At 55.3% G+C, this 17,899-nt stretch overlaps 2 protein-coding genes across 4 annotated transcripts in view; one reads left to right on the forward strand and one right to left on the reverse strand.

The window, feature by feature from the left end:
* CDHR2 (cadherin related family member 2) overlaps window positions 1-2,759 on the forward strand; it is a 47,723-nt gene extending 44,964 nt beyond the window's left edge. For all 3 annotated transcript variants that reach the window (XM_015141480.3, XM_077937454.1, XM_077937453.1), the window contains one exon: window positions 2,520-2,759. In XM_015141480.3, coding sequence (XP_014996966.3) covers window positions 2,520-2,660 — 141 coding nt within the window. In that variant the 3' untranslated portion in view covers window positions 2,661-2,759. The remainder of the gene's footprint in view (window positions 1-2,519) is intronic.
* Window positions 2,760-2,791: 32 nt separating this feature from the next.
* On the reverse strand, window positions 2,792-17,899 carry GPRIN1 (G protein regulated inducer of neurite outgrowth 1). The gene is made up of 2 exons (XM_028849927.2): window positions 17,753-17,899; window positions 2,792-6,886 (listed from the first exon to the last, which is right to left on the reverse strand). Exon 2 carries the CDS (start codon window positions 6,841-6,843, stop codon window positions 3,802-3,804), a length of 3,042 nt encoding a protein of 1,013 aa, XP_028705760.2. The 5' UTR covers window positions 6,844-6,886; window positions 17,753-17,899; the 3' UTR covers window positions 2,792-3,801.

Consider the following 17,899-nt stretch of genomic DNA (forward strand, 5'->3'; position numbering starts at 1 on the left):
GGGTTGGGAACATCAACCATGCAGGGCCATTGTGAGGATTAAATAAGGGCAGGCATAAGAACCACTTGGCACAAACAAGCGCTACCAATCTGCCTCCAGCCCTTTATGGCCGTTACAGGAAAGCCAGCTGGGGGTGGGGAAAGAGATCCAGAGGTGAACGAGCATAGTCTAGCAAAGGAGAGAAGACAGGTTCAAATAAACAACAGTACCGCCATCTGTTAAACAGGTGAGTTGGTTGGATGAGATCAAGTGTTCATAGACTGGTCTGCTACGTAAAAGCACCTGAGGAGCTCTCGAAGAATACTGATGCCCAGGTCACACCCAGGTCCATGGGTGCAACATTCTAGTATTTTAAAGACCAAGAGTTCTGATTCTGATGGCCCACGTGGAGCCTGGGCGTGGACCTGTTGTAAAAGCTGCTCAGGGGGTGCTAAGGTGCAGGCAGGGTGGACACCGCAAGAGCAGGTCAGCGGGCTAAGTGCGGGGTGGGTCCTGCACATGGAGGGGTGGCTCTCTGGAAGCAGAAGGAACTGCCCTCTCTCCTTCCCACTTTGAAAGCCACCTCTGGAGGAGACACTCTAAGGCCCATTGGAGCTGTGATAGTCTGAGGTTCTGTGTGTGGTGTTGCGCAGGATTCACCCACATTTTCCCCCAGTCTGGGTTCTGGCCTTGGCCGGGTCCCTGCCTGCTAGGGGCTCCCAGCCTGACTTCATGGTTCAGAATTTGTTTTCCCCGAGGACTCCTTACATGGAAAGATTTGGTCAACCAAAGCCTCTCTTGGTCTTTAAAATGGTAGAATGTTGCACAGGGGCCCAGGTATAACACGGTGCAGGGAATCTGGCACAGAAGCCTCTGGAGAGGCCCCAGGTACGGTTGTGTGGGTGGTAACGCAGGCAGCCAGGCAGCGCTGGAGGCCTCTGGGTAGATGCTAGGAGATGGTTAGTGGCCAAAACTCTAATGAACATGTCTGGGGAACTGAGACAAAGGAACAGTCTTGTCTGCTGGAGTGCATGGCCTGTGGCAGAGGCTGATGCTGCTCCAAGCCCGAGGGAGTGGAGTTAAGGACCCCCTGAGGTACGGCTGGATCTGTGGACTGGGAAGGGGCAGGGAACTAGGAGAAGGGTCAGGAGAGGGAGGGGGACAAGTCACTGAAAGTCTTCAAAGCCAGAAGACTGCTCAGATTTTGTCCTAGGAGGGCAGGGGGTTGCTATATTTCTGCGAAGCTGCCCAAGGCTCCGCCGTCTCTCCTGCAGCAGTGAGTGAGTGAGTCTTGTGGGTCTCTGGGCAGGCCCACGAGGCATGGGGCCTTCTTGGGAGCTGTCTGCCCCCTGATCTCCCATGGCTGGGGTGGCGCAGGTGGATCCTTTTCCCGGGAATCTCTTGGTCCCCTGACTTGTCTAAGCTCCACACACGTCTGTGCGGCGGGTGTGAGTGGCTGCAGAGATTATCACTCTAACCTCCCCAAATAACCAGCAAGGAAATTGACATCCAGAGAGGGGTGCTGACTTGCTCAAAGTGGGACAGCATGCAGGACAGGAGCAGACCAGAACCCGGGTCTTTGGTCTTTGGTACCAGGTCATGTTATCGTGGGTGGCACTGAGCCTGCAGCTCTCCACTCAGGGTCTGTCTTGAGGGCTCTGAGGAACACAGGCAGAATACTTAGCCCTCCGGGGCCCCTCAGATGTTCCACTGTTTACTAGGGACCTGAAGAGCCCCAGTCTGGAAAAAGCCCTTGGAGTGCCCTGGGGAGGGCAGTGGTGGCTGGGGCTCTGGCCCTGTGGGTGTCTCTGTAGCAGAGCAGCTGAGCTTGGGGACCTGGCTGTTCCACAGGAGGGTGTGTGTGTGTGTGCACACACACAGCATGTTGCATGGGAAGGTGGAAGAGGAAGGCCAGGGGAGATGAGTGTGTGCCATGATGAACTGCAGGTGGGACCAGCCTGTGGGCTGCCCTCTGAGGGCAGCAAAAAGAGACGTCAAATTCAACCAGGGCAGTGTCACACCATGGACACGCTTTTGAACCAGCAAGACCAGTGGTCTGCCCCCTCTTCACCAGTAGAGCTCTCTAAGCCTCAGTTTCCACATCTGTAAAGAGAGGACATGTTCCCTCCCTCAGAGGTTTTCAGTGGGTGGTTGAGGTAATGGATGGACCTTGACCCACACGGTGCCTGCCGTGGGGTGCAGGGGGCAGGAACTGCACTGGGCTGGCTCCTCGACACAGGACACAGGGCCTAGCATTATCCAGAACTGGGCCGAATAGCAGAGTGCCGCAGTGTTGGTGGGCAGGGGAAAGGCCAGAGTGGACCCCCCAGGCCACACCCTCCCCCTCACCTGATCTGCATCACCATTAGCAAGGGCCACCTGTGGGACACAGCCTGGACCAGAGGCCCCAGGAGGGGCAGGGTAGGACCCCTGCCAAGGAACCATTGGTCCTGAGCTTGAAGCCCAGGCACTCCCCTAGGGCCTGGGGCGCTTGCCCCACCTTACCTTGCCCTTCACACCTCCTCTCCCTCTCCATGCAGGAGTACAGGCCACCGCACACACCACCAGAGCCAGATCCAGAGCCCCTGAGTGTGGTCCTGTCAAGACAGCAGGCAGGTGCGAGCGGACAGCTGGAGGGGCCGTCCTACACCAACGCTGGCCTGGACACCACAGACCTGTGACAGAGGCCCCCACTCTTCTGGCCCCCCCTCGAAGAGGCCCCACCACACCCTAACTGCACCTGTCTCACTGGAGATGAAAATATATGACACTGCCCTGCCTCCTGCTTTTGGCCAATCATGGCAGACAGGGGTTGGGGAAACATTTTATTACCAATGTATGCTGTGACAGTTTAGCCAAAAACTGCGGCTGGAGGGGTGGGGATGGGGCACTGAGTGGTCACAGGGGACTTGTGGGGCTCACAGCACGGGGTGACAAGGGGCTGGAGAGGGTGGCCTTTAAAAGACAACTGTGGTTATAGAATGAGCTCTCTGTCCTGTCCCCAATACCTAAGAACAGCTGTCACCCAGGATGCCAGGGCCCAAGAGCTTCTGTGAGCCCAGCTGTGACCTCCAGACCTTCCTGAGACCCTCTGTCCTTTCTGTGACTCTCTCTCTCTCTCAGCTGAGCCCCCAGGGTACTTCCTGCAGCTGTCTTTGGCCTCTCTGGGAATCTCAAACCTGTGACTCAGTGGGAGAGGGCATGGGGCTGGAACCAGGCGGGTGGGAGATAGGAACTGGGGAAGGACCACCAACAGCATGCAAGAGACGCCCCGGCCACGGGGTCAGCCAGAGTGGAGATGCTCACATTTGTTCTACCTAACGTGCCGCCCGGGGCCTCACATTCAGAGCCGTGCCCACTCGGGGGTCTCACACACCGATCCTCACCCACTTGAAGCTTCTGCCACTCAGACTTGCATGCAGTCTCTCCCTGTTCTGGGGATCTGGCCCCACCGGAGACCACAACGCACCAGTCTGGACATCCCAGGAGCCTGCCCCAGCTCTCAGGGGGTGGGAGGTGGGGGTGCTGAGCAGGTCCCCGTGGTCGCCCAGTGTGACCGGGAGTAGAGCTGAGGGCTGTGAGGGAACAGTGGGGCGTCAGGGCTGGCCGGGTTCGTGGGCTCGTGGCCATAAGGGAGCTTGGTAGAAGGGGTTCTTCTGTATTTGTGATGGGAGGGGCTATAAAGATGGGGACGCAACAGCCCTAGAGGCTGCACATCCCCTCGGAGGCCTGTGGCACGCAGAGGGGACCCCTTCTAGGGGCCTGTGATCAAGAAGGGAGCCTGAGAAGGTCGGAAACTCGGGCGTACAAAATGGGGACAGATCACTCGGCCGTGGGTCCCGCTCGCGAGCAGCACCGCGGCCGGCGCACACTCTGCAGCAGCGCGCGGAAGAGGCCGGGCGGACGCTTGGCGGCTCCATCGGGCGGCGCGGCGCGCACCGAGCCCGAACGGCCGGGGCCCGCATGGGCAGCGGGTGGCGGCGCGGGCGCCCCTTGGCGGCCGTGCTCCTCGATCTGTCGCTCCAGATGCTTCTGGATGGCCATGCCCAGCACCTCCACCTCCATGGCGGCGCCGTATACCTCCCACGTCATGCCCTTCTCGTCCCAGCTCACGTCTCGCACGGGCTCAGACGGCTCCGGGGGCGCCACGGCGGCCGCCAGCGCTGAGCCTGGCCGCACCCGCACTTCGGGGAAGGCGGGCGGCGCGGCAGCTTGCGGTGTCATGGGCCCAGTGGCCACGGAGCGCGTCTCGGCGGCGCCCAGCGACACCTGCAGGCTCGCATCTCGGCGCGAGGGCGGTCTGGGTGCGGGGCTGGGTGCGGGAGGCGCCGCCTGGAAGCTGAAGGCCGGGCCCCCAGCGCCGTCCTGCGGAGACATGGGGCTCACGGCGACTGAGACGCAGGCCTGCGCGCCCGCCTGAGTGCCCGCGTCCTCGCGCGGCGGCGGCAGGGCGCTCGCCTCCCACGATGGCGCCTTGGTAAAGTTGTCGCGAGTCCGCGGTCCCGGTGGGGGCGCTGCGGCCTCCGGGCGGGGGCTTCTCTCGGCCCCAGCAGCTTCCAGGTCTTTCTGGCCAAGGCTGGAGGCCTCGGTGCTGGACACGGGTTCGGGCTTCGGCTCCACGCGGCCTTCACTGCCCCTGGCTCCCTCGGGAGACCGGGCTGAGCCGAGGGCTTTGCCGTCTAACTGCCTGGAGGAGGAGGGCGGCTTGGTCTTCTCCAGAGTCAGGGAGGCCACCTTCCCCAAGGATGGGGACTCCATTTTTCTGGAAGGTGCAGAGTCGGCCTTCCCCAGGGACACAGGCTCTCCATTCCCTGAAGCAAGGGAGATGGACTCTGCGTTTCTGCAGGATCCAGGATCCACCTTCTCTGAGGCCTGCAGTGTCTCCTTTTTCAAAGACACAGCCCCTGCTTCTCCTGGTGCTGTGGCGCCCTCTTGCCCAGGGAGCTTCGTTTCTGCTTTGCCGCCAGACTGCGCCTCTGCTTTCCCTGAGGCCTTGGGATCCGCCTTTGTGGTGTTAACAGGATTCCCCTTCTCTAGAGGCAGAGAACCCACCTTTCCCTCTGGGATAGCCTCTGCTTTTCCCAGGGACACGGGATCCACCTTCCCCGAGGGCACCGGGACTGCTTTTCCTGGAGTTGAGACCACTTTACCTCTAGACACAGAGTCTCCTTGTCCAGAGGGGGCAGCGTCTGCCTTTCCCCTGCTCACAGGGTCCTCCTTGCCTACCGCCAGGGGCTTGGCCTTCCCTGAGGCTGTGGGAGCCGCCTTTCCAGAGGCGGCCAGACCTGCCTTCTCCGAAGACAGGGGATCTCCTTTTCCGCCAGTCGCTGGCTCAGCCTTTACTGCAGATGGGGGACCTGCTGTCCCCAAGGACCTGGTATCACCTGGACCTGAAGACACAGGGTTTGTCTTTCCCAAAGACTCAGGATTCACTGTTTCAGATGATGTCTTTCTACTTTCCACAGATATGGGGTCCTCTCTGGAGGACACCGGGTCCTCTTTTCCTGAGGACACAGTTCCCGCCTTTCCCACAGACACACGCTCTGCCTGTCCAGGAGACAAGAGCTCTGGCTTTCCTGAGCACATGGGGTCCATCTTTCCCAGAGAAACTGGATCCACCTTGCCTGAAGACACGGGATCCACCTTTTTGAAAGACGTGAGATCTGTCTTTGCTGAAGCCGTGGTATCCGTGTGGCCAGACACAGGACGCCCCTCTCCTGAGGAGGCAGCGTCCATCTTTCCCAGGAGCCGGGAGTCCTCTTTTGTGGTGGGCACAGTTTCTCCATTTCCCACAGATACGGGATCTGCCATCCCCAAGCATGTGGGATCTAGCCTTCCCGAGGACCTAGGAGCCCCCGTCCCAGAGGATACAGGCCCATTCTTGCTGGATGAGCCTGGAGTCAGCTTGCCCAGGAGTCCAGGCTCTGTCTTTCCTGTGGACACAGAATCCATGCTTTCCAAGGACACAGGATCTGCGTTTCCCAAGGGCCCAGGATCTCTCTTTCCTGACAACACAAGATCTACCTTTTCTGCAGATGTAGGAGCCACCTTTTCTGAGGACACGGGATGCTCTCTTCCTGAATACCTGGGCTCCTCCTTTCTTGGGAATACAGGATCCACTTTGTCTGAGGACACAGGATCCATCTTTCTCAAATACCCAGGATCCTCCTTTCTCGGTGACACTGTATCCATCTTGCTGGAGCACAAAGAATCTACTTTTCCCAGGGATCCAAGATCTTCCTTTCTTAGAGTCATGGGATCCATCCTTCCAGGAGCCACAGGATCCCCCTTTCCTAAGATTTCAGGCTCTGCTTTTCCTGTAAACATAGGATCTGCCTTCTGCGAGGACCCAGGATCCTCCTTTCCTGTGGAAGTGGAATCGGCCTGCTTTGAGGACTTGGAATCCATCTTCTCCAAGAACATAGGAATTCTGTCATCTGAGGATTTGGGCTCAGTTTTCACGGAGGACACAGGCTCTGGCTTCCCAGACATGGTGGTTTCTGGTGTCCCTGAGATGGAGGCTCCATGTGCCTCCAAGGTCTCCTCGGAGGGTGCCTCCTGGGGAGAGAAGCAGGTTGGGGAGGGGCAGGCTAGGCTCCCTCTGGGGCCATCAGAGCAGGAGGCCCCTTCCCCAGCCCCACTGGGGCTTCTGTGTCTAGACTCCATGCCTGGACTTTGGTTAGGGGTGTACCTGGGGGGTGCAGGGCTTGCCTTTTGCTGGGAGGGGCAGTAATCCCTCATGGCCGGGCCGCCAGCCCCCAGGCTCCCATCCTGTGGGCAGAAGAAGGCTGTGGGTCGGGGTCCTGGGGGGCTGGAGTCCTTTTGAAGCAGCTGGAGCCAGGCCGGGTCTTCAGCAGTGCCCATCTGCCCTCAGGACCACGCCTGCACCCAAGGCTGCTGTCTGGTTCTGAAACAGAGAGAGAGCTGACTCAGACTTCCCAAAGCTCAGTGCGGGAGGAGCCTCTCCTTTTCCCCTTCCTCACTGAGTGCTGTGTCCCGTCAGGTCCCCACCTGTCAGAGGACCTGGATTAAAAACACAAACCCAAGCATGTCACTCCCCTGCTTCACTGCTCCCAGTGGCCCTCTGTATAAAGACATCTTAAAATGACATTCAAGGCCCTTCACAATTTGGTCATAGCCTAACTTTCTTTTTCTTTCTTTCTTTCTTTTTTTTAAAACAGAGTTTTGCTCTTGTTGCCCAGGCTGGAGTGCAATGGTGCCATCTCAGCTCACTACAACCCCCGCCTCCTGGGTTCAAGCGATTCTCCTGCCTCAGCATCCCAAGTAGCTGGGACTACAGGCATGTGCCACCACGCCCAGCTAATTTTGTATTTTGTTGGTCAGGCTGATCTCGAACTCCCAACCTCAGGTGATCCACCCACCTCGGCCTCCCAAAGGCTGGGATTGCAGGCGTGAGCCACTGTGCCCCACCCACAGCCTAACTTTTCAACTTTGCTTACCATTGCCCCTCCCTGTTCAACCCCACCCCATGCAACACACTATCCAGAAGTTATGTTTTGTCCTCTAGGCCAGGGGCTGCAAACTCTGATGTCCAGGGATCAGGTAGGTAATTTAAGTGAGGGAAGTGGGTTAGGTATAAGACAAAAGGGAGTGGTGGGGACTATGGCAAATTAGAGAGCACATGCTCTGTCTAAAGCAATGGCTGGGTGCGGTGGCTCACGCCTGTAATCCCAGCACTGTGGGAGGCCAAGGCTGATGGACCACTAGAGGTCAGGAGTTCAAGACCCGCCTGGCCAACGTGGTGTAACCCCGTCTCTACTAAAAATACAAAAAACGTAGCCATGTGTGGTGGTGAACGCCTGTAATCCCAGCTTCTCGGGAGGCCGAGGCAGGAGAATTGCTTGAACCCGAGAGGCAGAGGTTGCAGTGAGCCAAGATCGTGCCACTGCACTCCAGAGTGGGCAACAGAGCAAGACTCCATCTCAAAAATAAACAAATAAAAACAAAAATAAATAAAAATAATAAAGGGAGAACCACTACTGCATCAGCCAAGTGCTATCCTGGAAAAAGGCAAGCTGGTAGCACCAGTTCTTCCGGTTGCTTAAGTGGGAAATCCAGACTTTGATGTAAAATATTCTAATAAATTCAAGGTTTTTTAAAAAAACCCCAAACACTAGGTGGGCCAAACAAGACTTGCCTGTAGGCCACCAGTTTATGTCTATGTAGGCCCTGGAGAGCTGTGAATGGTTTATAGTCAAGGAAGGGACATAGTCAGATATGTGTGTTTTCAAAGGTTCTCCTGGGATGGTATGGAGGCTGGGCTGAAGGAGGACAGGAGTTGGCCAAGACTGATTAGGAAGCTGGTAAATCATTCATTTAATCTTTCATCCATTTAATCCTTCATTCATTCACCTAGCCCTTTCCCTGCAACAGGCCCTGAGCAGTTGCAGGAATCTCGATGAGAGACAGCACAGCAGAGGTCCTGGAGATGGTAGTTAAAGGCCGAATTGAGAAATCCAAAGGAAAACTGACAGGTACCAATAGGCTGTATTGGTAACAGCAGGCGTGGTCTGCAGGCTACTGGCTAGGGTGAGGGCTGGTGGGTGATGGTGCTGGGCAGGAGATGTAGGAAAGGGGGAGATCCGTTTTTGGACAAGCTGAGTTTGTGGTGCCTGGAGGATATCGAAGAAGAGGGTCCAGCAGGCAGCTGGACCTACAAGCAACCCCGTTCCATTACACATTCAGTAGCCAAAGGGAGTAGAGCTCCTGATCCCTCCAAACCTGCTCCAAAACCATCGCTTTAATGTTCAGGCCCAAATCCCAAATCACCCTTGACTCTCGCACCCCACGTCTATCAGCAAAACATAATGGAGTTAACTTCAGAATATATCCAGCACCTGGCCACTGCCCTCGGTGAACCCCCCACCATCTCTCACCTGGATTATCCCTACGTTTTCCTTTGCCCCATAGCTTATTCTCAACACAGCAGCCAGAGGGATCTTAGTAAAACCCGAGACAAATCATGTCCCCGCTCTGCTTGGAACCAGGCAGTGTCTCCCCATGGCACGCCAAGTAAAAGTAAACTCCTTAGAATGGCTCAGAAGTCCCTGCACCTTCAGGATCCATCACCTCCTCTGCCCTTTCTGTTGCTGCTCTCCCTCTCCCTCCCGCTGCTTCAGCCATGCTGGGTGCTTCGCTGAGCCTTGAACACGCCTGCCTCCATGCCTTGGCGCTGCCTGCTTCTTCTGCATGGAGAGATTTCTCTCCAAACATCTGCATGGTCGGCTCCCCAAGGTTTTCCCTGACCCATGCAATGTAAAACCGCCTCCTCTCCAGCTCTGGCTGGCATTCTCCACCCTCTTCTGCTCGGTTTTCCTCCATAGTACCTGTCACCATCTGACATATCACATACATTCGTTTATTGCTTGTGGTGTGTTGCTCTCATTAAAATGCCAGCTCCGGGAGGTGGGACTTCGCTGTGCTATCTGATATATCCCAGAGTTGAGACCTCGCACACATGCAGTAAGCAAGGAAGATCCCCATACAGATTTGTTCCATGAATGACTGAATGACCTAAGATGCAGAGCCAACCGTGCCCTCCCTGGCTCAAAACCCTCCTCATTCTTGCCGGAAATGTAAATTGGTTGTAATCTTTTTGGAAGGACATTTATCAATTTCTATCAAAGTTTACAACACACATAGCATTTGAGCCACCAAGCCCACCTCTAGGCATGGTCCTAAAGATAGACCTGGGGTCCTGAAGATGGTCCTGGGGTACCCAAGGGCATGGCTAGTGATAAGAACCATACTGGGAAGCAGGTTCTGTGAACTGTGGGACAACCACACGGGGCACTGGGCAGCTACTAGAAGGTGTGGGGTAATGAGGGAAAGCACCCAAGATAAATTAATTGAAAAAACCAGGGGACAGCATGGCCACTAGGATCCCACGCGTGTAGCCAAGGAAAAGGACCCACATGGATGGGTTTATTTATAAAGAGAGAATTTCTGGATGGAATCCTATAAAACTTTGACAGTGACTGTCTCCCAGAAGGAAGAGCAGGGATCTGAGGGCGCGAGAAACTTTTCTTTTTTTTTTTTTTTTTTTTTTTGAGACGGAGTCTCGCTCTGTCGCCGGGGCTGGAGCGCAGTGGCCAGATCTCAGCTCACTGCAAGCTCCGCCTCCCGGGTTTACGCCATTCTCCTGCCTCAGCCTCCTGTGTAGCTGGGACTACAGGCGCCCGCCACCTCGCCCGGCTAGTTTTTTGTATTTTTTTAGTAGAGACGGGGTTTCACCGTGTTCGCCAGGATGGTCTCGATCTCCTGACCTCGTGATCCGCCTGTCTCGGCCTCCCAAAGTGCTGGGATTACAGGCTTGAGCCACCGCGCCCGGCCGAGAAACTTTTCTTTGTGTGCCCCTTTGTGATGTTTAAATTGTGGTTATGTGTGTGCCTAGTCCTTTCTTTTTTCTTATAGAGAAATCTTTAATGACTCCCTCTTACATTTGGGGTAAAGTCCAACTCTTTAATATGCTCCTAAGCCCCTATGTTTCTACTCAAGTGCTGGGATTTATCTTTCATTACCCCCTCCCACCCCTAAAACATGTACACACACACACACACACACACACACACACACACACACACACACACACACACGCTGTCTCTCCCCCACGATCTCAGCTTCTACACACCCTCTTCTGGAGGAATCTCTCCCTCCCTTCTGGCCTGGCTGTCTCTTATTACACCTTCAGGTCTCCGTTAAAACGCCTCCTCCTCTAGTGGGTCTTGTTTGGCTACCAGCTTCCTGGGGATTCCTGCAGCCTCTTGCTCCTCCTGTAACAGGCTCATGTCACTCTGCATCTAGCCATTTACACCTCTGGGTCCCTAGCCAGACCTCAGGTCTCTGGATGGGGACACAGTCGATGCTGTGCACTACTGGGTCTCCCAGGCTCTGGCTTATGAGGTGGGGGAGGGGGACCATCACTAAGAGGAGGACACAGGAAGAGGAACAGTTTTTTTTGTTTTTGTTTTTGTTTGAGATGGAGTCTTGCTCTGTCGCCCAGGCTGGAGTGCAGTGGCCGGATCTCAGCTCACTGCAAGCTCCGCCTCCCGGGTTTACGCCATTCTCCTGCCTCAGCCTCCTGAGTAGCTGGGACTACAGGCGCCCACCACCTCGCCCGGCTAGCTTTTTGTATTTTTAGTAGAGACGGGGTTTCACCGTATTAGCCAGGATGGTCTCGATCTCCTGACCTCGTGATCCGCCCGTCTCGGCCTCCCAAAGTGCTGGGATTACAGGCTTGAGCCACCGCGCCCGGCCAAGAGGAACAGTTTTGCAGAGGACGATGGGGCACTGGGTTTCGGAAGTGGAACTGGAGTTCCCATGGGCTTAAGGAGGGTGACATCCAGGAGGCAGTAGGAAGCAGGCCAGAAGCACGGGAGAGGTCTGGTGGAATTCTTGGGATCACTGGATGGTCACCAGCCTGCAGGGGTGAGGCAGGCATCAGATTTGAGTGGCATGAATTGAGTCCATCTTCATCTTTGGCCTTTTGATAGTGATATGGGCACAGATAAATATTTGTTTTCTCCTGTAAGAAAAACAATTGAGCAAGGGAGATAATGAAAGACTCCTGATATCCTTAGACTGAGGGAGACAAAAGGGAGTGGTGGGGACTGTGGCAAACTAGAGGGCACTGGCCCCTTCTAAAGGGGCAACTGCACTCAATTCCTGCCAATTGTGGCCAATTAGGAATTATTCCATTAACTCAGCATTTACTGAGCACACAGGCAATGTTCTAGGCATTACTCTTGGGACTGGGGATACAGCAGTGAATAAGAAATGTGGGGTCCCTGCCTTATAGATGCAGAAAGATTGGGAGGAGGGTAATAAACAAGTAGCAAATAAATCATATTATTTCAAATAATGGATGCTGTGAAGACAAAGGAGTGGGCAGCTGGTTTAGACATGTGGTCAAGAAAAGCCCCTCTGAGGCGGTTACCATCTGAGCCAGCCATGAAGAGCCGGAGTGGAGTTGGAAAGGGGGTGGCAGCGGAAGAGGAGGCAGCCGATCAGGAGGCGTGGTGGAGGAGGGGGGTTAGCCTAAGGGAACCGGAAACCCCGGAAGTATTTTCTTTTTCTTTGAGACAATGTCTCACTCTGTTGCCTAGGCTGGAGTGCACTGGCTCAATCTCGGCTCACTGCAGCCTTGACCTACTGGCTCAAATGATCCTTCCACCTCAGCCTCCCAAGTAGCTGGGACTACAGGTGCGTGCCAGGTTAATTTTTGTATTTTTTGTAGAGATGAGGTTTCGCCATGTTGCCCAGGCTGGTCTAAGAGCCAAACTCCTAGGCTCAAGCGATCCTCCCACCTCAGCCTCCCAAAGTAATAGGATTATACCTTGACCACTTGAGGCCAGGAGTTCCAGACCAGCATGGGCAACATAGCAAGATCCCGTCTCTAGAATAGGATTATACCTAGCACCTAGTGAGCCAGTGTGTCCTGCCCCTTGGAAGTATTTAAGCAGGGAAGTGAATGTGGCCTCTGTGCCTCCAGGTTTCCTAAATTTTTTTTTAAGCTAAGTCATAAATCTGGATATCTGTATTTTTATTAATTTATTAATTTATTATTTATTTATTTATTTATTTATTGAGACAGAGTTTTGCTCTTGTTGTCCAGGCTGGAGGGCTGGAGTGCAACGATGCTATCTTGGGTCACTGCAACCTCCAACTCCCAGGTTCAAGTGATTCTCCTGCCTCAGCCTCCTGAGTAGCTGGGATTACAGGCATGCGCCACCATGACCAGCTAATTTTGTATTTTTAGTAGAGACGGGGTTTCTCCATGTTGGTCAGGCTGGTCTCAAACTCCCAACCTCAGGTGATTTGCCTGCCTTGGCCTCCCAAAGTGCTGGGATTACAGGCATGAGCCTGTAATTCCAGCCTGGATATCTGTATTTTAAATATTGGCTCATTTTAAAAATATCATACAGGCTAAACAAAACACTTTTTTTTTTTGAGACCAAGTCTCACTCTGTCGCCCAGGCTGGAGTGCAGTGGTACAATCTCAGTTCACTGCAACCTCTGCCTCCCAGGTTCAAGCAATTCTCGTGCCTCAGCCTCCCAAGTAGCTGGGGCTACAGGCACACACCACCACACCCAGCTAATTTTTAAAATTTTTATTAGAGACGGAGTTTCCCCACGTTGGCCAGGGTGGTCTTGAACTTCTGGCCTCAAGTGACCTGGCTGCCTTGGCCTCCCAAAGTGCTGCGATTACAGGCATGGGCCACCACGCCCGGCCAAAACACTTTCATGAGCCAACTTTGACCCCTAGGTCGCCAGCTTGCAACCTCTGATCCATCTGGCCCTTGGGCTATGGAAAAGGACGTTATACACCAGGGTGACTGGGAAGATGGTCAAGGGAAAGGGCCCTGGGGCTGTAATCCCAGTGCTTTGGGAAGCCAAGGTGGGATGATTGCTTGAGGCCAGGAGTTCCAGACCCGCATGGGCAACATAGCAAGATCCCATCTCTACAAAAAATCTAAATTAAAAAAAAAAAAAGAAATTAGCCAGGTGTGGTGGCATGTACTTATAGTCCTGCCTGTACCGGAGGCTGAGCCAGGAGGATCTCTTGAGTGCAGGAGTTTGAGGCTGCAGTGAGCTATGATCAGCCTGGGTAACAGAACAAGAAACTGTCTTTAAAACAGAGAGACAGGGAGAGAGAGAAAGGGCCCAGGTTCCAGTGAGGGCCAGGATCTGCCTCCCATGCCTGCCTGTTTCCTTCTCTGGAAAATAGGAATTCAACAGCTGCCTGGCTGGTGTACAGGAAGCTTAGCTGGAGCTGGAAGAAGTCAGCAAAGGATATAGGAAGGGTGCTCTGGGCCCTCAGTACCGTTCATTTCAGCCCTGGAAGCCCAACCCTGGAGTCCTCACACACCAGCCCAGCCAACAAGCTCCTCTTCCTGGGTGAAGCCCGGGCAGAAAGTCAGGCCAGCCCACCGCTTATCAGCTCTGTGACTTCAAGCAACGCCCTTCTCCTCCTAGGGGACCCTGAAGAGCCCACCTCCTGCTCCCCGAGGGCTATAATGAGAATTAAAGAAAATGAGGGGTGTGCCTGACTCTGCTCACTTTAGGGCTGGTCTGTGTCTGTGGAAGGCCTGTTTTTATCTACTCGGCCTGTCAGAGCCCAGCTGTGCTCCCAGGAGGGGGCAGGGGAGGAAAGGGCCTGCAGCAGACACAGACCAGCAAAACCTGACCCTCAGACGTGCTTGTTTGACCCACAGCGCTAAACACATTTTAAAATCAGTTTTAAAAAGGAATTAACTGATTAACTTCTAAACATTAGAAGATTTCATTTGACAGTAAGATTTCCAGCTTCTCTTGGAAAACGAAAATTTGGCAATCTGAGCGTGCTTCCTGCCTGGCAACATTCAGCTGGAGCCCCGAAGGGACAGCCTCCTTAGATGGGGGTGTACTCCCCAAACAGCCACAATCCGCCCCCCTTCCCCATGGTGTCCTAGACACTGAGGCTGACTGTCTGCTGCCATCAATCATGGAATTTGCACTGTCGTTTTTCTCACAGCCGGCCCTTCATGTATGTCACCCTCCTGGCCTGTAGCCACCTGAGTTTGGACCCTGGACCTCGATGCCAAGAAAGGCAGGAGGTGACCTTGTACAAATCAAGCCCTTACTATGTGAAAATCCCACCCACCTGCCAGGCAGGTGTTGTAGTCCTGTTTTCCAGAGGAAGAAACAGGTTCTGAAAGGCAAGCTTGGCTCAGCTGATAACGTGCCCCTTTTGAAAGTCCCTAGGCTTCCCCATCTCCAACTTGTATTTTCCAGCCTCTGAGATGGGATAAAGTCCAGGGTAGGGACAGAGAGCCTGGTCAGGGAGGTAGAAAGATGTGGGGTCAAGCCCCAGCTTAGTCACTGACATCCTCTATGACTCCGAGTAAGTTTTTCTACTCGATGGGTCTCAGTTTTCCAATCTGTGAAATGGGGGAAGGGAGGTAGTTATATCTGGAAGAGCTATAGGCCAGCCCTGGGTTTAAGAAATGCCCCAAGACCATTCCCAGAGGCTCTACTGCTCACAGTTCTGCTGGGCCCTTCCTAGATCTTAGGGAGGCCTGAGGATCCTCGAGCTGCTTCTCCGAGAGGCAGCCCAGGCCTGGGGCCCCACATTCTCTCCCTGCGACTATCCCATTACAATCTAGCTCCATTACCTGGGCCCAGCATGCTCACTGACTTCCTTTTTTTTAGACCAAGTCTTGCTTTGTTGCCTAGGCTGGAGTGCAGTGGCATGATCTCAGCTCCCTGCAATCTCCACCTTCCCAGGTTCAAGTGATTCTCCTGCCTCAGCCTCCCGAGTAGCTGGGATTATAGGCATGTGCCACCACACCAGGCTAACTTTTGTATTTTTTGTAGAGACAGGGTTTCACCATGTTGGCCAGGCTGGTCTTGAACTCCTGGCCTCAAGTGATCCACCTACCTCGGCCTCTTAAAGTGTTGGGATTACAGGCGTGAGCCACTGCACCCAGTCTCAGTCTCTTTTTATCATCTGGATCCCACAACAATCTCATGAGGGTGGTGTTATCATCCCATTTCACAGATGAGGCCACTGAAGTCAGAGGGAGAAGACTTGACCAAGGGCACACAGCTGTGGTGGGAGGGAGGAAGGCTGTGGTTCAAAGCCAACTGTGCCCAAGCACAAAGCCTGGGTTCTTTCTAAGGTTGTGGACACTGACACTTGGCTCTGTTTTTTTTTTTTTTTTTTTTTGAGACAGGGTCTCACTCTGTTGCCCAGGCTGGAGTGTAGTGACACAATCATACCTCACTGTAGCCTCCAACTCCTCAGCTCAAGCAGTCTTCCCTCATCAGCCTCCTAAGGAACTATAGGCATGCGCCATCACACCCAGCTAATGTTTATGTTTTTGTAGAGATGGGGGTCTTGGTATGTTGCCCAAGCTTGTCTCAAATTCCTGGCCTCAAGCAATCCTCCTGCCTGGGCTTCTCAAAGTATTGGGATTACAGGTATGAGCCACTGCACCTGGCCTGACACTTGGTTCTTAAAACTCCCTTTCTGGTTTTTGAGGTCAGGCCAAGGCTTCTCCCAAGTAACAGTGCCAAGGAGCACGCAGTAGAAGCAACAGGAGCTCCCCATGCCCCTGCTTACATTCCCCCAGCTGTGGGAATGTGCACACCCTCTGAGCAGATGAGCCTGCACACTTGGGCACAAACAGGCTGAGTGTGGCCCGACTGAGGCAGAAGGTAGGAATGACTGCTAGGTATGTGGGCGGGCTCACCTGCTGTGCAGAGGAGTGAGCAGACTGCTTGTGGATATATGTACCAGCTTGGGCCACTCTGGGGCCAGGACCTGGCTCCTGTGTTCTGCTCAAGAAGAGCTTGTTTTGTGTATGTCCACTCTGCATGTGCAGAATGGCCTGTGTGTTTGTGCCTCATGGGGGCTACTTGGACCCTGTGGGCATCTCACTCTTGGGAGAGCTTATCTGGGTGTTGCACAGGTGCCTGTGTCCTGCTCCCAGGGAGAGCAGCAGCCCCTATGACTGCCCATTCAGGCCACAGAGACCTGGCCAGCCATTCCTTTCCCTCTAGGATTTCTTTCCAGCATAGAGCCATCCTTATACCCATAAACAGGGCCAGAGCTGCCAAGCACCTGCAAATACCTCTTCCTATGCTGACAAGACCAACAAAGGCTTGAGGGGCTTCGGCAGTCGTGTACGTCTGAGAATCTCAGTCTGCTGCCCCCTGTCCCCTTCTCTCCTAGTGCCCTCAGAGCAGCAAAGTCTCCTGCTCTGGGATGTCGGGGCAGAAGGAATCTAAAGGTGTTAGCCAGACCTTCTTCCAGAAACGGTCCTCAGACCATACATACATACATACATAGGAGGGCAAGAAAGGACGTTCATGGACGTGCAAACGTGGGACAGTGTAGGTGGGAGTGGGCAGCACGCTAAGGAGTGTGTGTGTAACAGGGAGTGTGTGCACAAGGGTGGCAGTCTACTCCAGGGTCTCCGGGTACGCAAGGGACACCATGAGCAGGGGTGAGCAGGCCAGGGCAGGGTGGCCCCGAGTGTGTTGTGATCGGGGAGTATTGTTGAGTGGACCATGCTGTGATCCGCGATGGCTGGTTTGAGTGCGTAGCTGTGCCTGGGTGTGTACGCAAGGCTCCCACCCAGTACCCTGGGTGACAGGTGGCTGTGTGTATGAGTCTAATGGAATGACCAACAGCCATTGTGTGTGTGTGTGTAGACCTGTGGCCTCACTGGAGGAAATGAGGCGCCCGTGCGTGAACGCGGTGGTGAGTGTGTGATCGCGCCCCGGAGTGTGTGCCACAATGGGTGTGTGACGGCCAGTGTGCTCAGTAGTGCGAGTGGAGCCAGTGGATCGTTGAGCTCGCTCCGGGGAAGATGAATCAACGCGGGAGGACGCCCTCCCCCCAGTGGCGGGAAGCGCCCCCCTCCCGCGCGGCCGTGCCGAACAAAGCCAGCGGGCGGCGGCGAGGCGGGGCGCGGGGCCGACCCCGCAGCCAGGGCAGCCTGGCCCGCCAGGCCCCTCGGATGTTCGGCCCGGGGCTGCGGGACCCGCCCCCGCCCCGCCCCACCCGCCCCGGCAAGGAGTCTGGAAACAAGACCCCCACCGCCCCCTGCCGCGCGCACACACCCGGGCTCATGCCGCGCGCGATGTCTGAGCCCCGCCGCCGTGGGGCTTCGAGGACCCTGGACAGCGGCTCCGGGGCGGCAGCCAGCGGATGAAGGGGCTGCCGCCGCCCGCCGGGAAAGACAGCGGGTGTGGGCGCGGCGCTTACCAGGCAGTGCCGCTGCTCCGGCTCCTGGGCGCGCTGCGCTCCGGCTCCCGCCGCCGCCGCCGCCGCCCGAGCGGCCTCGGCTGCCTCCGGCCGGGCTGGCGGGAGGACCCGCAGACTCCGCGCCGCCGTCCCCCGCGCCGGCTCTGC

The sequence above is a fragment of the Macaca mulatta genome, chromosome 6 (assembly GCF_049350105.2).
Source record: "Macaca mulatta isolate MMU2019108-1 chromosome 6, T2T-MMU8v2.0, whole genome shotgun sequence".
Lineage (NCBI taxonomy): Eukaryota > Metazoa > Chordata > Mammalia > Primates > Cercopithecidae > Macaca > Macaca mulatta.

What these genes read in the sequence shown, in the direction of transcription:
- GPRIN1 (XM_028849927.2), bottom strand. Translation starts at nt 6,843, where the DNA reads ATGGGCACTGCTGAAGACCCGGCCTGGCTCCAGCTGCTTCAAAAGGAC.